This window comes from Leucoraja erinacea, unplaced genomic scaffold (genome assembly GCF_028641065.1).
Source record: "Leucoraja erinacea ecotype New England unplaced genomic scaffold, Leri_hhj_1 Leri_382S, whole genome shotgun sequence".
In the NCBI taxonomy this organism is placed as follows: domain Eukaryota; kingdom Metazoa; phylum Chordata; class Chondrichthyes; order Rajiformes; family Rajidae; genus Leucoraja; species Leucoraja erinaceus.
In genome coordinates this window covers 88,693-111,892 of record NW_026576283.1, presented here as the reverse complement: position 1 = coordinate 111,892, position 23,200 = coordinate 88,693, and the positions used below count along the sequence as shown (strand labels likewise).

Here is a 23,200-nt window from a genome sequence, read left to right as displayed (position 1 = left end):
TTGATGTATATGACAAACAACAGTGGACCCAACACAGAAACCCTGTTGGTCACCCTGTTCTGGGAAGGACATCACTAAACTGGAAAGAGTGCGGAGAGAATTTACAGTGGTGTTGCCAGGACTCGAGGGCCTGAGCTATAGGGAATCGATTGGGCAAGCTAGGACTTTATTGCTTGGAACGCAGGAAGTTAATGGGTGTTCTTATTGAGATGTGTTTAATCATGATAGGAATTGATAAGTTCAATGTCTTTCAGCCAGAAAACTGCAACAGAGGATGGTAGGTATATGGAATGAGCTTTTAGAGATGGTACATGAGGCAGGTACAAGAACCACATTTATACGCCACTTGGACAGGTACATGGATAGGAATGATTTCGACTGATATGGGCTAAAGAGGGGCAAATGGGAGACGTTTAGATGCGTCGAGATGGACAAGTTGGGCAGCAGGGTCTGTTTACGTGCTCTATCATCTATGGTTCTGTGGTCAGGCGTTGAAATTCACCCCAACACAGAATGGGGGGAGTCACGTGGAGTGAGACATGTTTCGGAAGGAGAGTGGGTGAAGAGAGACTGGATGATGCTTCCAGTCCGTTATTTCCCAACCTCTTTTTCCAGTCTGATGACCTGTTGTGGTGTTGCCACACTCCCGTTTCTCTGTTTCATTATTCCAGATCATCAGATGGCCACAGGGAAACAGACCCAGGGATCATCGACTGGAGAATCCACCCAGGAATCGTCTTCTGTCCCAGTGGGAGACACATCCTCAGGTACCAAGTCCTGGCATACGTTATCCCTTGTCCTCATTAACCCTGCAGCCAGCTTTTGGAGAGGGCGGTAGTTTGTTCAACAGTGGACAATAATCCCCCTTGGATTCATCGACACAAAGTGCTGGAGTAGCTCAGCGGGTCAGGCAGCATCTCTGGAAAAAAGGAATAGGTGACGTCTCAGGTTGAGGGCCTTCTTCAAATTTCAATTGGGGAACAAGAACCAGAGGACATACATTTAAGATGACAGGGGAAAGGTTTAATAAGAACAAGAGGGGCACCATTTCATTCAGTGCGGTGGAAGTATGGAACGAGCTGCCAGAGAAGATAGTTGAGGGAGATACAATAACAACATTTAAAATACCCTCGGACAGGTGCATGGATAATAAATCTTTAGCAGAATATGGGCAATATGTGGACAAATGGGACTAACAGATAGGTCGGCATGAACGAGGTGGGCCGACGGACCTGTTCTGTGCTCCATGGTCTGTTGCTGAAATTCGCCCTGACTCAAAAGGGAAGAGGGGGAGAGCGTGGAGTGATGGACATTTCTGAAGGAGAGTGGGAGATGGGAGATCAGATGATTGCCGTACACATCACAAAGTCTGATGACCTGTTGTGGTGTTGCCACACTTCCTTCTCCCCGTTACTTTATTGCAGTTCCCCAGATGTCCACAAGGGGACAGACCCAGCGATCATCGACTGGAGATTCCACCCAGGAACCATCTTCAGTTCCAGTGGGAGACACATCTTCAGGTACCAAGCCTCCTCACATGTTATCACCTGTCCCTGCAGCCAGCATTTGGACAGGACGGTAGTTTGTTCCGCAGTGGACAACAATCCCCCTTGGATTGAGGTTGGTTGAGGAAATCACTGCAGAAATGTTGCCTCACCCGCTGAGTTACTCCAGCACTTTGTGTCTTTTTTTTATAAAACAGCATCTGCAGAGTAAAAAAAAATAGTGAAATTAAAAAAAAAAAATTTTTTAATTTGGGGAGAAATATTTTTTGATTGATTCTACACCAGGACAGCGGGTGCCTTGCCTTTGGGCTGCTTGGCTCTCTTGCTGCCGTACAGCCACTGGATGACTGAAAGAGCAGAGGCTTGTTCTTCCCCCGGAGCTATGCTGGGACGAGTCTGGGCAGCTCAGGCTGTGAAACTTGAGGGCAAGGCTTTCGAAGGTGGCATCGGCGGCAAACTTCTCCCTGGCCAGGTTATCGATCTCCGCAGGCTCGAGTCCACAGTGCTGGAAGAAACTGTCCAAGCCCGAGCAGGCTCGGGAGAAGTGGCAGCTGAGGTGCAGAACCTCACACATGCTTAGATTAAAGTCCATTTGTGCTTTCTGCACATATATCTGTAGCTAATCTATATCCTGCTGTATATTTTAACAGCCTTCCTCAACTCCAACAATTTTGTTTTGGGAAGTCAACGAGGGAGGGGGCTTCACAGTGACTGGTAGGGGCTTGGAAAGTGTTATAGACCAGTGTGATCTAGGGGTGCAGGTACATAGGACTCTGAAAGTGGTGTCACAGCTAGATAGGGTGGTCAACAGGGCTTTTAGTACAGTGACCTTCATCAGTCAAGTTATTGAGTATAAACATTTAGATATTCATTTGCAGTTGTACAAGATGTTGGTGAGGCCACACTTGGAGCATCATATCCAGGTTTGGTCACCCTGTTCTAGGAAGGACATCACTAAACTGGAAAGAGTGCGGAGAGAATTTACAGGGGTGTTGCCAGGACTCAATGGCCTGCGCTATAGGGAATCGATTGGGCAAGCTATGACTTTATTGCTTGGAACGCAGCAGGTTAATGGGTGATATTATTGAGATGTGTTTAATCATGATAGGAATTGATAAGTTCAATGTCTTTCAGCCAGAAAACTGCAACAGAGGATGGTGGGTATATGGAATGAGCTGTTAGAGATGGTACATGAGGCAGGTACAAGAACAACATCTATACGCCACATGGACAGATACAAGGACAGGAAAGATTTAGACTGATGTGGGCTAAAGAGGGGCAAATGGGAGCATCTCTGGAAAAAATGAATAGGTGATGTTTCGGATTGAGGCTTTGTAAAACAGCACTTATAACCATATAACAATTACAGCACGGAAACAGGCCATCTCGGCCCTACTAGTCCATGATGAACACTGACTATCACCTAGTCCCATCTAACTGCACTCAGACCATAACCCTCCATTCCTTTCCCGTCCATATACCTATCCAATTTATTTTTAAATGATAAAATTGAACCTGCCTCCACCACTTCCACTGGAAGCTCATTCCACACAGCTACCAATCTCTGAGAAAAGAAGTTCCCCCTCATGTTACCCCTCAACTTTTGTTCCTTAATTCTCAAATCATGTCCTCTAGTTTGAATCTTCCCTACTCTCAATGGAAAAAGCTTATCCACATCAATTCTGTCTATCCCTCTCATCATTTTAAAGACCTCTATCAAGTCCCCCCTTAACCTTCTGCGCTCCAAAGAATAAAGACCTAACCTGTTCAACCTTTCTCTGTAACTTAGTTGCTGAAACCCAGGCAACATTCTAGTAAATCTCCTCTGTACTCTCTCTATTTTGTTGACATCCTTCCTATAATTAGGCGACCAAAATTGTACACCATACTCCAGAATTGGTCTCACCAATGCCTTGTACAATGTTAACATTTCATCCCAACTTCCATACTCAATGCTCAGATTTATAAAGGCCAGCACATGTTAGAAATTTTCCAACAAAGACTATTACAAAAACGGAGGTAGAACTTTATTGTGAGAGAGAGTCACACAGAGCCCAAGTGTCTGTGGGAGTCCTTTCTGAGCTAATGCTGAAAACCATCTCTTTTATACATTGATTTAGACAAAAAAAGCATCCAGACAAATGGTAATGAACAAAGACGCTCAGAATTCAAAGGAAATAACATTTAGCTGTGGAAAGTTACACCGGAGCAAGATTAGCCGTTCTGCAAGTTCTGTGATAGACTCTTAATCTCTTGACCGAGACCTGTCAATTACTTGTGCCCTAGGCAGTTTCGGTAAACAATCTTGTACAGATAGAATACACAAGGAAATAGTTACATAAATGTTTCCATCAGAACACCAAAAGCTTTCTTTACCACCCTATCTACATGAGATTCCACATTCAGGGAACTATGCACAGTTATTCCTAGATCCCTCATTCCTCAATTTGCTACCATTTACCATGTACATCCTATTTTGATTTGTCCTGCCAAGATGTAGCACCTCACACTTATCAGCATTAAACTCCATCTGCCATCTTTCAGCCCACTCTTCCAAATGGCCTAAATCTCTCTGTAGACTTTGAAAATCTACTTCATTATCCACAACACCACCAATCTTAGTATCATCTGCATACTTACTAATCCAATTTACCGCACCATCATCCAGACCATTGATGTACATGACAAACAACAGTGGACCCAACACAGAAACCCTGTTGGTCACCCTGTTCTGGGAAGGACATCACTAAACAGGAAAGAGTGCAGAGAGAATTTTCAGGGGTGTTGCCAGGACTCGAGGGCCTGAGCTACGGGGAATCGATTGGGCAAGCTAGGACTTTATTGCTTGGAACGCAGGAGGTTAATGGTTGTTCTTATTGAGATGTGTTTAATCATGATAGGAATTGATAAGTTCAATGTCTTTCAGCCAGAAAACTGCAACAGAGGATTGTGGGTATATGGAATGAGCTGTTAGAGATGGTACATGAGGCAGGTACAAGAACCACATTTATACGCCACTTGGCCAGGTACATGGATAGGAAAGATTTAGACTGATATGGGCTAAAGAGGGACAAATGGGATACGTTTAGATGCGTCGAGATGGACAAGTTGGGCAGCAGGGTCTGTTTACGTGCTCTATCATCTATGGTTCTGTGGTCAGGCGTTGAAATTCACCACAACACAGAATGAGGGGGGAGTGACGTGGAGTGAGACATGTTTCGGAAGGAGAGTGGATGAAGGGAGACTGGATGATGCTTCCAGTCCGTTATTTCCCAACCTCTTTTTCCAGGCTGATGACCTGTTGTGCTGTTGCCATACTCCCGTTTCTCTGTTTCATTATTCCAGATCACCAGATGTCCACAGGGAAACAGACCCATGGATCATCGACTGGAGAATCCACCCAGGAATCGTCTTCTGTCCCAGTGGGAGACACATCCTCAGGTACCAAGTCCTCGCATACGTTATCCCTTGTCCTCATTAACCCGGCAGCCAGCTTTTGGAGAAGGCAAGGCAAGGCAACTTTATTTATATAGCACATTTCATACACGAGGCAGACTCAAAGTGCTTCACATAAAAACATGCATACAATAAAATGAAATAATAAAATGAAATAAAATAGAACTAAAAGAAAAGAAAAGCAAACTTAAAAATGCATTATAAAAAGTGCAAAAGTTAAAAGTGCAATGTAGATAAGATTTAGCTGAAAGCTAAAGTAAACATAAAAGTTTTCTACTTGTTTTAAAAGTGGTCAAAGTTGAGGCGTCTTAAAACTTCAGGAAGTTTATTCCAGCTATTTGTTGCATAGTAACTAAATCCTGCTTTCCCATGTTTTGTATTTACTCTGGGAATCACTAACAGATTGGTTTCAGAAGATCTTAGCGGTCTAGAAGGCTTATATAGTGGAAGCATGTCAGTGATATACTTTGGTCCTAAACCATGTAGTGATTTATAGGTGAGCAGCAGGATTTTAAAATCAATTCTCTGACATACAGGGAGCCAATGTAAGGATTTAAGAATTGGTGGAATGTATTCAAATTTTTTGGTCTTTGTTAGAAGGTGGTAGTTTGTTTAACAGTGGACAATAATCCCACTTGGATTCATAGACACAAAATGATGGAGCAGCTCAGCGGGTCAGGCAGCATCTCTGGGAAAAAAGGAATAGGTGACGTCTCAGGTTGAGGCCCTTCTTCAGATTTCAATTGTGGAACAAGAACCAGAGGACATACATTTAGGATGACAGTGGAAAGGTTTAATAAGAACAAGAGGGGCAACCATTTCATTCAGTGCGGTGGAAGTATGGAACGAGCTGCCAGAGAAGATAGTTGAGGGAGATACAATAACAACATTTAAAATACCCTCGGACAGGTGCATGGATAATAAATCTTTAGCAGAATATGGGCAATATGTGGACAAATGGGACTAACAGATAGGTCGGCATGAACGAGGTGGGCCGACGGACCTGTTCTGTGCTCTATGGTCAGTTGCTGAAATTCGCCCTGACTCAAAAGGGGGGAGGGGGAGAGCGTGGAGTGATGGACATTTCTGAAGGAGAGTGGGAGATGGAAGATCAGATGATTGCCGTACACATCACAAAGTCTGATGACCTGTTGTGGTGTTGCCACACTTCCGTCTCCCTGTTACTTTATTGCAGTTCCCCAGATGTCCACAAGGGGACAGACCCAGGGATCATCGACTGGAGATTCCACCCAGGAACCATCTTCAGTTCCAGTGGGAGACACATCTTCAGGTACCAAGCCTCCTCACATGTTATCACCTGTCCCTGCAGCCAGCATTTGGACAGGATGTTACTTTGTTCCGCAGTGGACAACAATCCCCCTTGGATTGAGGTTGGTTGAGGGAATCACTCCAGAAATGTTGCCTCACCCGCTGAGTTACTCCAGCACTTTGTGTCTTTTTTTGTAAACCAGCATCTGCAGAATTTAAAAAAATACAGTTTGAAATTTTTTTTTTTAAATTGGGGAGAAATTTTATTTAATTTATTCTACACCAGGACAGCGGGTGCCTTGCCTTTGGGCTCCTTGGCCCTCTTGCTGCCGTACAGCCACTGGATGACCGTGGCATTGCCCTCGTTGACCGAGAGAGCAGAGGCTTGTTCTTCCCCCGGAGCGGCTCGTTGCCGCAGTCGCTGCTGCTATGCTCGGACGAGTCTGGGCAGCATGCTTAGATTAATGTCCATTTGTGCTTTCTGCACATATTGCTGTAGCTAATCTATATCCTGCTGTATACTTTAACATCCTTTCTCACCTCCACCAATTTTGTTTTGGGAAGTCAAACTAGGGAGGGGGCTTCACAGTGACTGGTAGGGGCTTGGAAAGTGTTATAGACCAGTGTGATCTAGGGGTGCAGGTACATAGGACCCTGAAAGTGGTGTCACGGCTAGATAGGGTGGTCAACAGGGCTTTTAGTACAGTGACCTTCATCAGTCAAGTTATTGAGTATAAACATTTAGATATTCATTTGCAGTTGTACAAGATGTTGGTGAGGCCACACTTGGAACATCATGTCCAGTTTTGGTCACCCTGTTCTAGGAAGGACATCACTAAACTGGAAAGATTGCGGAGAGAATTTACAGGGGTGTTGCCAGGACTCGAGGGCCTGCGCTATAGGGAATCGGTTGGGCAAGCTAGGACTTTATTGCTTGGAACGCAGCAGGTTAATGGGTGATATTATTGAGATGTGTTCAATCATGATAGGAATTGATAAATTCAATGTCTTTCAGCCAGAGATATTGCCTTCAATTCCCTCATCCAGATCATTAATATATATTGTAAATAGCTGGGGTCCCAGCACTGAGCCTTGCGGTACCCCACTAGTCACTGCCTGCCATTGTGAAAAGGACCCGTTTACTCCTACTCTTTGCTTCCTGTTTGCACGCCAGTTCTCTATCCACATCAATACTGAACCCCCAATGCCTTGTGCTTTAAGTTTGTATACTAATCTCTTATGTGGGACCTTGTCGAAAACCTTCTGGAAGTCCAGATACACCACATCCACTGGTTCTCCCCTATCGATGCTTCGAGGTGTGTTTAATCATGATAGGAATTGATAAGTTCAATGTCTTTCAGCCAGAAAACTGCAACTGAGGATGGTGGGTATATGGAATGAGCTGTTAGAGATGGTACATGAGGCAGCTACAAGAACCACATGTATACGCCACATGGACAGATACAAGGACAGGAAAGATTTAGACTGATGTGGGCTAAAGAGGGGCAAATGGGAGACGATTAGGCATGCAGGTGCAGCAGGCAGTGAAGAAAGCGAATAGTATGTTAGCATTCATAGCAAAAGGATTTTAGTATAAGAGCAGGGAGGTTCTACTGCACTTGTACAGGGTCTAGCTGAGACCACACCTGGAGTATAGCGTACGGTTTTGGTCTCCAAATTTGAGGAAAGACATTCTTGCCATAGAGGGAGTACAGAGAAGGTTCACCAGACTGATTCCTGGGATGGCAGGACTTTCATATGAAGAAAGACTGGATAGACTCGGCTTGTACTCGCTAGAATTTAGAAGATTGAGGGAGATCTTATAGAAACTTACAAAATTCTTAAGGGGTTGGACAGGCTAGATGCAGGAAGATTGTTCCCGATGTTGGGGAAGTCCAGAACAAGGGGTGACAGTTTAAGGATCAGGGGGAAATCTTTTAGGACCGAGGTGAGAAAAACATTTTTCACACAGAGAGTGGTGAATCTCTGGAATTATCTGCCACAGAAGGTAGTGGAGGCCAGTTCATTGGCTATATTTAAGAGAGAGTTAGATGTGGCCCTTGTGGCTAAAGGTCTCAGGGGGTATGGAGAGAAGGCAGGTACAGGATACTGAGTTGGATGATCAGCCAAGATCATATTGAATGGTGGTGCAGGCTCGAAGGGCCGAATGGTCTCCTCCTGCACCTATTTTCGATGTTTCTATGTTTCTATATGAAAATATACCAAGGACAAGTGAATAAAAGGTATGGAAAGATGAACTCAAAGCCAGCAACGTGCATTAAGGAAAGGTGGAGCCCACAATGGTCCCTTGTTGGCTGTGGAGAAGGTGAACAGTGAACCTAAGTACCAACAGTGAAATTAAGCAGGATGACAATGAAACTAGAACGATGATTCGGGTGGGGAGGGACGGAGAGAGAGGGAATGCAAGGGTTATTTGAAGTTAGAAAAATTCATAGAACAGTGGGTGCAGGAGTAGGCCAAGGTTGGAAGTGGTGCAAGTGAATGTCTGCCTCACCTGAAAGGAATGTTGTGGTCCCTGGACAGAGTCGAGGGAGGAGGTATAGAGATAATTTATGTTCCCAAAAATGGGAACTTTTCCCAAAATGCTCTCCCACTGAAACATCTGGCCAGGCTTGTGCCCTGGATCAGTGAATGGCAGGGCCATGGGAAGTGCTGTAGAGCAGCGAGATTTAGGAGTTCATGTACACAATCCCCTGAAGGTGACATTACAGGTTGATAGGGTGACAAAGATGGCCTTTGGTACATTGGCCTTCATCAGTAAAGGAGTTGATTATATGTTGAGATATCATGTTGCCAATTGTACAAGACATTGGTGAAGCCACACGTGGGGTGTGCGTTCAGTTTTGGTCACCCTACTGTAGGTAAGATGTTCTTAAGCTGGAAAGAGCGCAGAGATAATTTACGAGAATGTTACAAGGAACTCAATGGCCTGAGCTCTAGGGAGTTGGGCTGCTTGGGAATTTATAACTTGGAGTGCAAGAGGTTGAGGGGTGATCTTGTATAGGGGTATAGACATGAGGGTAAATGCATAGCATCTTTTATCTAGGGTAGGGGAAGCAAGACCCGCAGGACATGGCCCCCACCCTGTCACTAACCCACTTCCCCTGTGACCAAGCTCACAAGCTCACAAGTTCTAACAGCAGGATTAGGTAGTTTGGCCCATCAGTTCCACTCTACCATTCACTCTATCTTTCCCTCTCACCCCCATTCTCCTGCCTTCTCCCCATAAACACTGACACCCATACCAATCAAGGATGTATCAATCTCCACCTTAAAAATATCCATTGACGTGGTCCCCACAGCGTTCTGTGGCAAAGAATTCCACAGATTCACCACCCAATGGCGAAAGCAATTCCTCCTCGTCCCCTTTTATTCTGCGGCTATGGCCTCTGGTCCTAGATTCTCCCACTTGTGGAATTATCCTCTGCATTCACTCAATCCATTTGGTAAGTTTCAATGAGGTACCCTTTCATCCTTCTAAACTCCAGTGAATACAGGCCCAGTGCCGACAAACGTCATCATATGTTATCAAGGGGACATGATTTGTTACTTCATTCCCCCACCGCCACCATGACCATGTCCCTCCTTACCCCCTCCCCTGAGGGAACCCCCCCCCCCCCCCAACACCAAGTCCCAGCTGTTCTCCACCCTGGACTCAGCCATCCCCCTCACCACACCTCCCCTCCCCGGGTACAACGGGCAGAGGAGGGGCAAAGAGAAGGGAGGGAAGGGGGCGAGAGGCTGGTGGGCAAGGGGGAGGGGGTAGAGAGAGACAGGTAAGGGGGCGAGAAGACGGGGGGGTTAGAGAGAGACGGCTAAGGGGGAGAGAGAGGGGTGAGATGGCAGGGGGAGGGGGCCATGAAATCAGAGGGATAATGCTGGACAGATTGGATTGAGTAACGGATGGAATGATGGAGTTGAGGGAGAGGGGATACAGGAGAGGGATGGACAATTGTCGGGGTCACCAGACACTGGTGTTGGCCGTCCACTTCAGAGCTGCGGGATTACTTCCTTCCCTACACCCACTGTCTGTTCACACTTTATTACAGATCCACCCTCCGTACCAACTGATGAACCCCAGGAAACAACAACTGAACCCCTAGAGGACTTGTCCACCACCCCAGAACAAGATACAAGCTCAGGTACCGATTGAGGGATGATTGGAGCAGTGGGGGATGGGTTGGGGAGGGGAGCATGAGAAGAGAGGGTCGGGAGTGGAGGAGCAGAGAGTGTAGGGTGGGGGAGGAGGGGGACTGGAGTGGGGGAAGGAGAATACCCCAGGGAGAGTGGAGTTGCAGCATTGCGGAGAGGGTAAAGATTCAGAGTGAGGGGCGGAGAATCGTGGAGAGAGGAGGAGAAAGGACAAGTTGAAATGTAAAAAACGTGTAAGTGTAGGAGGAATAAACGGCTGGTAATGAGGGAATGGGTGACTGGAGATTGAGCCTGTACTCACTGGAGTTTAGAAAGATGAGAGGGAGATCACATTGAAACTTACCCTATAATGAGAGGCCTAGATAGAGTGGATGTGGAGAGGGTGTTTCCAATATTGAAAGAGTATAGGACCAGTGGCCGCAGCCTCAGAATAAAGAGACATACCTTTAGAACTTTCAGAAAGGCATTGGTGAGGCCAATTCTGGAGTATGGTGCACAATTTTGGTCGCCAAATTATAGGAAAGATGTCAACAAAATAGAGAGAGTGCAGAGGAGATTTACTAGAATGTTGCCTGGGTTTCAGCAACTAAGTTACAGAGAAAGGTTGAACAAGTTAGGTCTTTAATCTCTGGAGCGCAGAAAGTTAAGGGGGGACTTGATAGAGGTCTTTAAAATGATGAGAGGGATAGACAGAGTTGTCGTGGATAAGCTTTTTCCACTGAGAGTAGGGAAGATTCAAACAAGAGGACATGATTTGAGAATTAAGGGACAAAAGTTTAGGGGTAACATGAGGGGGAACTTCTTTACTCAGAGAGTGGTAGCTGTGTGGAATGAGCTTCCTGTGGAAGTGGTGGAGGCAGGTTCGATTCTATCATTTAAAAATAAATTGGATAGGTATATGGACGGGAAAGGAATGGAGGGTTATGGTCTGAGTGCAGGTAGATGGGACTAGGGGAAAATAAGTGTTCGGCACGGACTAGAAGGGCCGAGATGGCTTGTTTCCGTGCTGTAATTGTTATATGGATAGAGGAGCTGAGGTGGATTTATTTAGCCAGAGGGTGGTGAATCTGTTGAATGCATTGCCACAGAAGGCTGAGGACATTGGTATCTCCAAGATGATGGTATTTTTAAAGTGGAGATTTACAGAAGTTGGTCAAAGGTTTAGAGGAGAAGGCAGGAGAATAGGGTTGACTGAACGATATATCAACCATGACTAAATGGCGGAGCAGTCGTTGGGCCGAATTGCCTCATTCTGTTCCTATGACAGAGTCAGGGAGGGAGAGAGAAAGAGAGAGTTAGAGAGAGAGAGAGAGAGAGAGAGTCATAGAGAGAGAGAGAGAGAGAGAGTTAGAGAGAGAGTTAGAGAGAGAGAGAGAGAGTTAGAGAGAGAGTCAGAGAGAGAGCCAGCAAGAGAGTCAGAGAGAGAGCAAGAGAGCACATGGTGACAGGAGACTCAAATAGGCAGAGGCGAGTGAGACTAACCCGAACCCTAACCCTGGTATTGTTACTTTATTGATGGTTGATAGTTTTGGTGTATTGCTGTAATATATAGGTAGTTGTGCTCTTCAAAAAAAAGGGTGAGAGAGAGTCAGAGAGAGAGAGGAGAGAGGGAGAGAGTTAGAGAGAGTCGGGGAGAGAGAGTGTGAGCACATTCTGCAGAATCACGGCTTTACAAGGGAGCGAGGCATAGACCTTGTTCGAGGAGTTTGTAATGTTGAAGGTGAGACGTGTGACCTGTGACCCTTGGTATGTTGTGGTGTGAGCACGGACTCTTTGTCTCTGCAGCCGACTTCCCACCAGATCAGCTGATCATTATGTTTTCAACTCTCACTTTCCCTATTCCACCTCCATCCTCTTCTTCCAGATCCACCGTCGGGCCCAACTCGGGAACCTCAGGGAGCAACGAGTGGAGACTCTGGTCAGGGTTTGTCCAGTGACCCAGCAGGGTCTGCAAGCTCAGGTATCAGTGGTGGGGAGCATGAAACACAGAACAGCACAGGAACAAGCCCATGGTCACACAATATCCGTGCTGCAGATAATGCCGTTAAACATATCTCCTCTGCCTGCACATAATCCATATCCCTCCATTCATTGCATGTCCACTAGCCTAAACAAAAGACTCCTTGTCAGCCGCTACCTCTGATACTCACAGCCCTGACCGATGAAGGCAAGCATACCATATGCCTTTCTATCATTGCCACTTTCAGGTTGTTCTGGACTTGGACCCCAAAACCCCTCTGCACATCAATGGTCTCAAGGGTCTCGCTATTAACCATAATTTCTCCTTATATACGGCCTTCCAAAGGGCAGCACCTCACACTTACCCGGATTAAACTCCATCTGCTGTTTCTTTGCCCATTTCTGTAACAAATCTACATCCCGCTGAATACTTTGACAACCTTCCTCACATAGAAACATAGAAAATAAGTGCAGGAATAGGCCATTCTGCCCTTCGAACCTGCACCGCCATTCAATATGATCATGGCTGATCATCGAACTCAGTATCCTGTACCTGCCGTCTCTCCATACCCCCTGATCCCTTTAGCCACAAGGGCCACATCTAACTCACTCTTATATATAGCCAATGAACTGGCCTCAACTACCTTCTGTGGCAGAGAATTCCACAGATTCACCACTCTGTGTGAAAAATGATTTTCTCATCTCGGTCCTAAAAGACTTCCCCCTTATCCTTAAACTGTGACCCCTTGTTCTGGACCCCATTGAGGTTCAAACGAAATGTTGTTTCTGCAGTCATACACACAAGAAAGACCCAAGACACAACACAATTTACAGACATCCATCACAGCGCATCTCCTCCTCGCTGTGATGGAAGGCAAAGACTTATCTCTCCCCTGCACTTCCCATTCCCCTCTCGATGTCAGAGTCAAAGTCAAAGCCCCCGGCGGGCGATGGTAATTGTCCCGCGGCCATTAACGCCGCGCGGGGTGATGCAAGGCCGCGCTCCGGGTCTTGTTGTTGGAGCCCCCGGCGGGCGCTAGCAAAGTCCCACAGCCATTCCAAGCCGCGCCGGGCAATGATGTAAGGCCCCGCGCCGGGCAATGATGTAAGGCCCCGCTCCAGGAACTCTTCAACCCCGCAACTCGGGCGGGTGAAGTCGCCGTTGCGGAAGCCCCGAAAAGCGGTCTCCCAGCAGGGACCCGCGGCGCGGGCTCCCGGTGTCACTGTCCACCGGACCTGCGGTAAGCCTCCAAATCCCCGGGGTCAGGTCGCAGCAGCGCGCCACCACAGCTCCTCCCGCTCCGAACTCGGCCAGCTCCGCGATGGTGAGTAGGTCCGCAGGCTCCGTGACTGGAGCCCCAGGTCGTTCCTGCTGGAGGCCGCTCCACGGTGCTCGGCCCCAACGACAACGGAGACCCGACAGAGAAAAGGTCGGGTTCTCCGTGCAGGGGATAGATTTTAAAAGTTTCCGCCACCCCCCACACACATACACAAAAATATATAATAAAAATTACATTCAAACGAGACAAAAAATAATAAAAAGACAGACGGACTACAGAGGCCACTGCGACGTGAGTCGCTCCGCCCACCGTTGCTGAGTCTATCCAGTCTTTCTTCATATGGAAGTCCTGCCATCCCAGGAATCAGTCTGGTGAACCTTCTCTGCACTCCCTCTATGGCACGAATGTCTTTCCATCTGCACCTTCACCAAATTTATCATCTCTACACATTTGCAAAGGACACAATGCACTGGACTAACTCGGCAGGTCAAGCAACATCTCCGGAGAACATGGACATATCCCAGCGAAACTCCAATGTTAGATGTGGGCTTATCTAATAACAGCTGCCCCCCATTTTAGTCTCCCTAATTCCAGTCTAATAATGCTGTAATGTACCTTGCCCCAATTGAATACTTCCTCCAAGGTCCAGACATAACTCTCTTAAAACTCTGATCATTGTTCCCAAATTGTCTCCCACTGAACACCAGGCGAGGCTCAATTCCTGACTCATAAAAGGGAAGTTTCTTCCCGATGGTCAATACATGGCTGCATTATGGGAAGACAAACTGGACAGGACCCACACAGTAAATGATACAGAGTTCCCTGAAAGTGGAGTCACAGGTAGATGGGGTTGTAAAGAAGGCTTTAGGTTATGATGGGAGTTGATAGGCTAAATTCACAGCTTATTTTATCCACAATTGGGGATCAAGAACCAGAGGACATACATTTAAGATGACAGGGGAAAGGTTTAATAAGAACAAGAGGGGAATAAAGGGGAGGTCATTTAAGACTGAGGTGAGAAAAAACTTTTTCACCCAGTGAGTTCAGTATTCAGTATTTACTTTAATGTCATTTTAAATGAGTACTTACATACACAGATGAAAGGGGGAAAAAAATGAAAAAAAAAGTACTGAGTTGTGAATTTGTGGAATTCCCTGCCACAGTGGACAGTGGAGGCCAAGTCACTGGATGGATTTAAGAGAGAGCTAGATGGAGCTCTAGGGGCTAGTGGAGTCAAGGGATATGGGGAGAAGGCAGGCACGGTTTATTGATAGGGGACAATCAGCCATGATCACAATGAATGGCGGTGCTGGCCCGAAGCGCCGAATGGCCTCCTCCTGCACCTATTTTCGATGTTTCTAAGAGGGGCAACCATTTCATTGAGTGCGGTGGAAGTATGGAACGAGCTGCCAGAGAAGATAGTTGAGGGAGATACAATAACATTTAAAATACCCTCGGACAGGTGCATGGATAATAAATCTTTAGCAGAATATGGGCAATATGTGGACAAATGGGACTAACAGATAGGTCGGCATGAACGAGGTGGGCCGACGGACCTGTTCTGTGCTCTATGGTCAGTTGCTGAAATTCGCCCTGACTCAAAAGGGGTGAGGGGGTGGGGGGGAGAGTGTGGAGTGATGGACATTTCTGAAGGCGAGTGGGAGATGGGAGATCAGATGATTGCCGTACACATCACAAAGTCTGATGACCTGTTGTGGTGTTGCCACACTTCCGTCTCCCTGTTACTTTATTGCAGTTCCCCAGATGTCCACAAGGGGACAGACCCAGGGATCATCGACTGGAGATTCCACCCAGGAACCATCTTCAGTTCCAGTGGGAGACACATCTTCAGGTACCAAGCCTCCTCACACGTTATCACCTGTCCCTGCAGCCAGCATTTGGACAGGACGGTAGTTTGTTCTACAGTGGACAACAATCCCCCTTGGATTGAGGTTGGTTGAGGGAACCACTCCAGAAATGTTGCCTCACCCGCTGAGTTACTCCAGCACTTTGTGTCTTTTTTTTTGTAAACCAGCACCTCCAGTTCATTATGCAGCAATGTTACAAAATTTTGAGATTTTTACAATAAACTCTGCAATTTATCCCATTAGATAAAGCAAAGAAGTTTAATTTGACACCTAATTCACTTACATATCTTCAGTATTAAAAAAGTTATGGCCATTTTCATACTGAAATTAGCATCTTGTTCTCTATTGCTTTTCCATTGACTTAACTCAAAAGCTGTGATCGAGGACAGTCAAAAGCCCATAACATTTTTTTAAATTAAGAAAACTGAATGAAATTTTCAGTTATTATACATTGAAGCATTCTGAAACAAATATGAAGCAATCTTACTTGGATGACCTGAAATTAAAGCATATAATTAGTTAGTTACCTAATTGTAGCTAATTACAAAATTCAATTACTAGATCTAAACATCTATCCATTTCTTAAGAACAGGTTAACATTTTTAAATAGCCTAAATATCCAAATAACATTCACACAAGAATTCACAATATAACATGATTATTAAATCTAATTGTCATGAATTTATAGGCCAAATAGTTAGTTATATGGATGGGAAGGGAATGGAGGGTTATGGTCTGAGCGCAGGTATATGGGACTAGGGGAGATTATGTGTTCGGCACGGACTAGAAGGGTCGAGATGGCCTGTTTCCATGCTGTAATTGTTATATGGTTTATATGGTTTATAAATGGAAGGAATTTAGTGTTTAATTCCTGTAAATTAATGAGCATTTTAATCATCTTGCAAGTGAGATTTTGTGGAACGTGATCGATGGGAACGTTGCGGTTGCGGTGAATTTAAACCCCATATTGGCAGGAAAAACACTGCCGGTTCGTATATTTACATAATCATATTTTCGCTGATGAAATTTTGATTAAAGTAATCCTAAGAAGCAAGTTTATATGTAAAATACACGACTTACCTCATGTTTTGTCCCCTACGTGAGATCCGTCCCGTTGTCAGCGTTGACGGCGTTAGATGTAGATTTTTATTTTACTCCAGCCCTTAAATTGTCCCACGGTTTTTAAAAAAACATTCTGAGAACGGCAGTCAGATCGATTATTCAGCATTAGGTAGTAGCCTCGAGAAAATATATCTCGGACAGGCAGGAGAAAACGGCATTTTAATCCCACCCCGACCCTCAAAGGCATCATAAATTCGCAACTCTCTGGGTGAAAAAGTTTTTTCTCGCCTCAGTCTTAAATGACCTCCCCTTTATTCTAAGACTGTGGCCCCTGGTTCTGGACTTGCCCCACATTGTTGATTCAACTGCTTTCCTTATTGTATGTTAAAGATCAGTACAGGTATCTAGAATTGACAGCATTGTGTCTAAGTTGGCGGGTAATATGAAGATAGGTGCAGGGGCAGGTAGTATTGAGGAAGCAGGGTCTCCGCAGAAGCTTAGACAAGTTGACAGGTTAGGGAAAGAAGTGGCAAATGGAATACAGCACCGTAAAGTGTGTGGTCATGTACTTTGGTCAAAGGAATACTGTTCATCTTTAGACTATATTTTCTAAATGGTGAGAGGATTAATAAATCTGCAGAAAATGCTGGAGTAACTCAACGGCTTCTGAGGAGAAGGAATGGATGACGTTTATGGTCAAGACCCTTCTTCAGACTGATAATAAATCTGAGTTTGGAGTGCTGGTGCAGGATTCCCAATAGATTAACTTGCAGGTTGAATTGCCAGTAAGAAAGGCAAATGCAATGTTAGCATCCTTTTTGAGAGGACTGGAATGTTAAACAAATTATGTAATGCTGAGGTTTTATAAGGCACTGGTCAGTCCAGCGGAATATTGTGGGCACTTTTTGGCCCCATATCTGAGGAAGGATAGAAACATAGACAATAGGTGCAGGAGTAGGCCATTCGGCCCTTCGAGCCTGCACCGTCATTCAATATGATCATGGCTGATCATCCAATTCAGTATCCTGCACCTGCCTTCTCTCCATACCCCCTGATCCTCTTAGCCACAAGGGCCACATCTAACTCCCTCTTAATGAACTGGCCTGAACAGAGAATTCCAGAGATTCACCACTCTCTGTGTAAAAAATGTTTTTCTCATCTCATCTCATAAAAGACTTCCCCCTTATCCTTAAACTGTGACCCCTTGTTCTGGACTTCCCCAACATCGGGAACAATCTTCCTGCATCTAGCTTGTCCAACCCCTTAAGAATTTTGTAAGTTTCTTTAAGATCCCCCCTCAATTTTCTAAATTCTAGCGAGTACAAGCCAAGTCTATCCAGACTTTCTTCATATGAAAGTCCTGACATCCCAGGAATCAGTCTGGTGAACCTTCTCTGTACTCCCTCTATGGCAAGAATGTCTTTCCTCAGATTAGGAGATCAAAACTGTACGCAATACTCCCGGTGTGGTCTCACCAAGACCCTGTACAACTGCAGTAGAACCTCCCTGCTCCTATACTCAAATTATTTTGCTATGAATGCTAACATACCATTCGCATTCTTCACTGGCATGTGCTGGCATTGGAGAGGCTCCATATGTTTATATCAGTGATCCCGTGGATGATAGAGGATGAGGAGTGTTTGCTGGCACGGGGCCTGTAGTCATTGGAGGTTAGAAGGCCAAGGGGGGTCTCATTGAATCTTACTGAATAATGAAAAGCCCAGGAAGAGTGGAAGTGGGGAAGATATTTCCAGTTGAGGGAGCGTCTATGAACAGAGGGCACATCCTGTAGCTCCAGCAGGGAATTGAGGAAGAATTTATTCAGCTGGAGGATGCTGAATCTGTGAAATTCTGGGAGGCCAAGTCATATTTAAAGCACAGGTTGATAGCCTCTTGATTAGTAAAGGCATTACAGGTTACAGGGAGAATGCAGAGGGATGGCGATGAGAGGGGAGAATGCCATGATGGTGAATCATGCCCGATGGACCGAATGGCCTAATTCTGCCCCTATGTCTTATGGTCTTCTGGTGGTTTGTTTGGGGTTGGACGTTCCTCCTTGAGACATTGGTGATGTTTGTGGTCTTGGTGACACCTCTCATCTCTCCAGCCTTTTCCCTTTTCCCCGCACTCCTCAATTCTCTGCCAGATCTGCAGTTGCAGACACCACTCGGGCACCCGAAGGGAACCACGACAGGAGACCCTGGTCCCGGTTTGACCAACCGCAGTGTCTGAAAGCTCAGGAATCAATATTAGAAAACATAGATATAGAACATAGAACATAGAAAATAGGAGCAGGAGTAGAGGCCATCGGCCCTTCGAGTCTGCACCGCCATTCAATATGATCATGGCTGATCATCCAACTCAGTATCCTGTACCTGCCTTCTCTCCATACCCCCTGATCCCTTTAGCCATAAGGGCCACATCTAACTCCCTCTTAAATATAGCCAATGAACTGGCCCCAACTACCTTCTGTGGCAGAGAATTCCACAGATTCATCACTCTCTGTGTGAAAAATGTTGTTTTCATCTCGGTCCTAAAAGACTTCCCACTTATCCTTAAACTGTGACCCCTTGTTCTGGACTTCCCCAACATCGGGAACAATCTTCCTGCATCTAGCCTGTCCAACCCCTTAAGAATTTTGTAATCATAACATCCTGACTCTTAACTCAACGCCCCAAGCGATGAAGGCAAACAGACCACATGCCTCCATTATCAATGCATCTTTTGTGTTGCCACGTTAATGTTGTTACTGACTTAGAACCTCTATATCTATGCTCTTATTGACATTAATGCTATATTTTCTGTTCATATTTGGCCTCCCAAAATGCAGAACCTCACACATGCTTAGATTAAAGTCCAATCTTCTTGCATCTAGCCTGACCAACCCCTTAAGAATTTTGTAAGTTTTTATAAGATACCCCCTCAATCTTCTAAATTCTAGTGAATACAAGCCGAGTCTATCCAGTCTCTTCATATGAAAGTCCTGCCATCCCAGGAATCAGTCTGGTGAACATTCTCTGTACTCCGTCTATGGCAAGAACGTCTTTCATCAGATTAGGCATGAAAGTCCTGCCATCCCAGGAATCAGTCTGGTGAACATTCTCTGTACTCCCTCTATGGCAAGAATGTTTTTCATCAGATTAGGCATGAAAGTCCTGACATCCCAGGAATCAGTCTGGTGAACCTTTTCTGTACTCCCTCTATGGCAAGAATGTCCTTCCTCGGATTAGGGATATTGGGATCATTGATGGGAACGCCGCTCCCCATGGTCAGTCCTGAAGCTGGTCCCCACTCGTGCTGCCCAGTCAGAGGTTAAGGAGGGAGAGTCACTGAGATAGACGGGGTCAGCGAGTGGTCGCGGTGTCTCTAGAGTTTGAAGTCATCCATTTCCTGCCCATCCAGGTGGCATATTTTCATGATTCCACTCTCACTCTCCCATCTCTTCACTTGTTCCGAGAGTGCCGGAGGTGAGGGACACAAAGAGTCAACAAACGGAAAGCCCAGCGGGGCACCGCCCACTGCCCCAAAGGAAGAGGCGTGTTCAGGTATCGGGTCTTGTGTTTGGTGGGGTCGTCAATCAGAGTCGGTGCCCAGTGTCACTCCGTGTGGCCATCAGTCAGTGTCCAGTGTCACTCCGTGTGGCCATCAGTCAGTGTCCAGTGTCACTCCGTGTGGCCATCAGTCAGTGTCCAGTGTCACTCCGTGTGGCCATCAGTCAGTGCCCAGTGTCAGCCTGTGTGGCCGTCAGTCAGTGCCCAGTGTCAGCCTGTGTGGCCATCAGTCAGTGCCCAGTGTCAGTGTTACCCGTGTGGCATCAGTCAGCCCAGTGTCAGTGTGGCCGTCAGTCAGTGCCCAGTGTCACTCCGTGTGGCCATCAGTCAGTGTCCAGTGTCCAGTGTTACCCTGTGTCGTCATCAGTCACAGCCAGTGTCACTCCGTGTGGCCGTCAGTCAGTGCCCAGTGTCACTCCGTGTGGCCATCAGTCAGTGTCCAGTGTCCAGTGTTACCCGGTGTGGTCATCAGTCACAGCCAGTGCCCGGTGTCACTCCGTGTGGCCATCAGTCAGTGTCCAGTGTTACCCGGTGTGGTCATCAGTCACAGCCAGTGCCCAGTGTCACCACGTCAGAGTCCTGCCCAGTCAGTACCGTGGGCCGTGTCTGTTGAGACTCAGTAACGCTGTCCTTGACGACCATATTGCTCTGTCACAGACTGGGTACCGCGGGCCTTGTCTGCTCACACAACCGAGTGACGGACCTTCTTTCCCACTTCCAGACAGACGAGGAGTGCGAGAGGTTGATCAGTGAGGCACAAGTGTTGTTCATCAGGGACCATTTTCATTATTCCACTCTCACTCTCCCATTTCTTCACTTGTTCCAGGGCCCAAGGGTGCTGGAGGTGATCAACACAAAGAGTCAACAACCGGAGAGCCCAGAGGGGCACCGTCCACTGCCCCAAAGGAAGAGACGTGTTCAGGTATTAGGGCTTGTGTGTGGTGGGGTCGTCAATCAGAATCGGGGCCCAGTGTCACCCCGTGTGGTTCCTCAGTCAGTGCCCAGTGTGGTCATCTGTCAATGCCCAGTGCCCAATATCACCATGTTTGGCCATCAGTCAGTGCCCAGTGTCACCCCGTGTGGCCATCAGTCGGTGCCCAGTGTCCAGTGTCACCCCGTGTGGCCGTCAGTCGGTGCCCAGTGTCCAGTGTCACCCCATGTATTGTATTGTATTGAATTCAATTTATTGTCATTATCTCATAAGAGACAACAAAATGGATTTTCCTTACAGTCAAGTAACATAAATATAAATAATGATAAAAAGCATAAACACAGAAGTCCACGACACAACATAACCCCACAGCGGCACCAAAGTTGAGGAAGGAACCAAAGTCCAGCCAGCCTCCCAGTCGATCTTCCCAGATGTTCACCCGTGGTTGGGGATTCCCGAGCACCCACAGTCGCCGCCACGGGCAGCCCGATGCTCAGGCCCTCGCGCCGGGAACGATGGAACCCCGATGGAGAACATCCTCAGTGACCCGGACCTCCAGATCAGCCGCCTCCCACCGGAGTCCGCGGCTCCCGAAGTCCACAGGCCGAGCCGGGCGGAGTCGCAGCACTCCGCGATGTTGGTCAGTGCCGCCTGTGTTGGGAACTCCACGATGTCGGTGTAGCAGGCCCAGCGCTCCAAACGGCGATCCCCGGTGAGGCATCGCCCGCCCCGCGATGTATCCAACGCTGCACCGCTGCTGCTGGAGCTCTGGTCGGTCCCAGCAGAAAGGCCGTGCCAATCCAGTAGGTAGGCCGCTCGGGGGAGGGGGGGCGAGAATGTGACTCGAATAATAGTCACATCCTCTCCAGGAAGCGACTGAAGGACGATATCCCCTTTACCGTACCCTCTTCCCCCACATAAAGACAAAAAAAACCCCCCACAAAAAACACTCTTCAAACATAACAAAAAAAACAAAAGATACCGGACTGAAGGCGGACATCTGTCAGTGCCCAGAGTCACCCCGTGTGGCCATCATTCAGAGCCCAGTGTCACCATGTGTGGTCATCTGTCACAGCCAGAGCCCAGTGTTACGCTGTGTGGTCATCTGTCACAGCCAGAGCCCAGTGTTACGCTGTGTGGTCATCTGTCACGGCCAGTGCCCAGTGTTACACTGTGTGGTCATCTGTCACAGCCAGAGCCCAGTGTTACACTGTGTGGTCATCAGTCACAGCCAGTGCCCAGTGTTACACTGTGTGGTCATCTGTCACAGCCAGTGCCCAGTGTTACACTGTGTGGTCATCTGTCACAGCCAGTGCCCAGTGTCACCCTGTCAGAGTCGTGCCCAGTCAGTACCGTGGGCCGTGTCTGTTCAGACTGGGTATCCGCTGTCCTTGTGTTGTCTGGGTTCCTGCCCTTGTCTCCACCATCATCGCTCTGTCACGGACTGGGTCCCGCGGGCCTTGTCTGCTCACACAGCCGAGTGACGGACCTTCTCTCCCACTTCCAGCCCCCTGGATGCTGACGGATGAGGAGTGCGAGAGGTTGATCAGCGAGGCACAAGTGCTGTTCATCGGGGACCAGGACTTGGGATCGCCCGAGGATATGAAGGCCTATCTCCAGGAGGTGAGAGTTTACCTGTTGCTACCCCCAGGCCCGACAACTGTGTTCACAGTGACCCTCACCCTCCCTCCTCACTCAGTGACCGCCTGCTGGTGAACGCACCCCAGTCAGTCTCCTCCTGTTCCCAATCAGTCTACCCCCACCCCCAGACAGTCTACCCCATCCCCAGTCAGTCTCCCCCCATCCCCAGACAGTCTACCCCCGACCACAGTCAGTCTACCCCCATACCCAGACAGTCTACTCCCATCCCCAGTCAGTCTACCCACATCCCCAGTCAGTCTACCCACATCCCCAGTCAGTCTCCCCTGCCCCCAGTCAGTCTACCCACATCCCCAGTCAGTCTCCCCTGCCCCCAGTCAGTCTACCCACATCCCCAGTCAGTCTCCCCTGCCCCCAGTCAGTCTCCCCTGACCCCAGTCAGTCTACCCCCATCCCCAGTCACCCCAGACCCTAGTCAGTCTACCCCCATCCCCAGTCAGTTCTTTGGTTCGAGGTTATGGGATGAGAGGGATAGACAGAGTTCACG

The 23,200-nt window shown here is 47.3% G+C and overlaps 1 protein-coding gene across 1 annotated transcript in view; it reads left to right on the top strand.

The window, feature by feature from the left end:
• The window catches only part of LOC129693669 (uncharacterized), a gene marked incomplete at its 5' end in the record, with an annotated part of 38,322 nt that overhangs the window by 12,259 nt on the left and 2,863 nt on the right, over nt 1-23,200 (top strand). The window contains 8 exons of the mRNA XM_055630453.1: nt 672-767; nt 1,425-1,520; nt 4,851-4,946; nt 10,301-10,393; nt 12,268-12,363; nt 15,399-15,494; nt 20,950-21,045; nt 22,562-22,677. Coding sequence (XP_055486428.1) covers nt 672-767; nt 1,425-1,520; nt 4,851-4,946; nt 10,301-10,393; nt 12,268-12,363; nt 15,399-15,494; nt 20,950-21,045; nt 22,562-22,677 — 785 coding nt within the window. The remainder of the gene's footprint in view (nt 1-671; nt 768-1,424; nt 1,521-4,850; nt 4,947-10,300; nt 10,394-12,267; nt 12,364-15,398; nt 15,495-20,949; nt 21,046-22,561; nt 22,678-23,200) is intronic.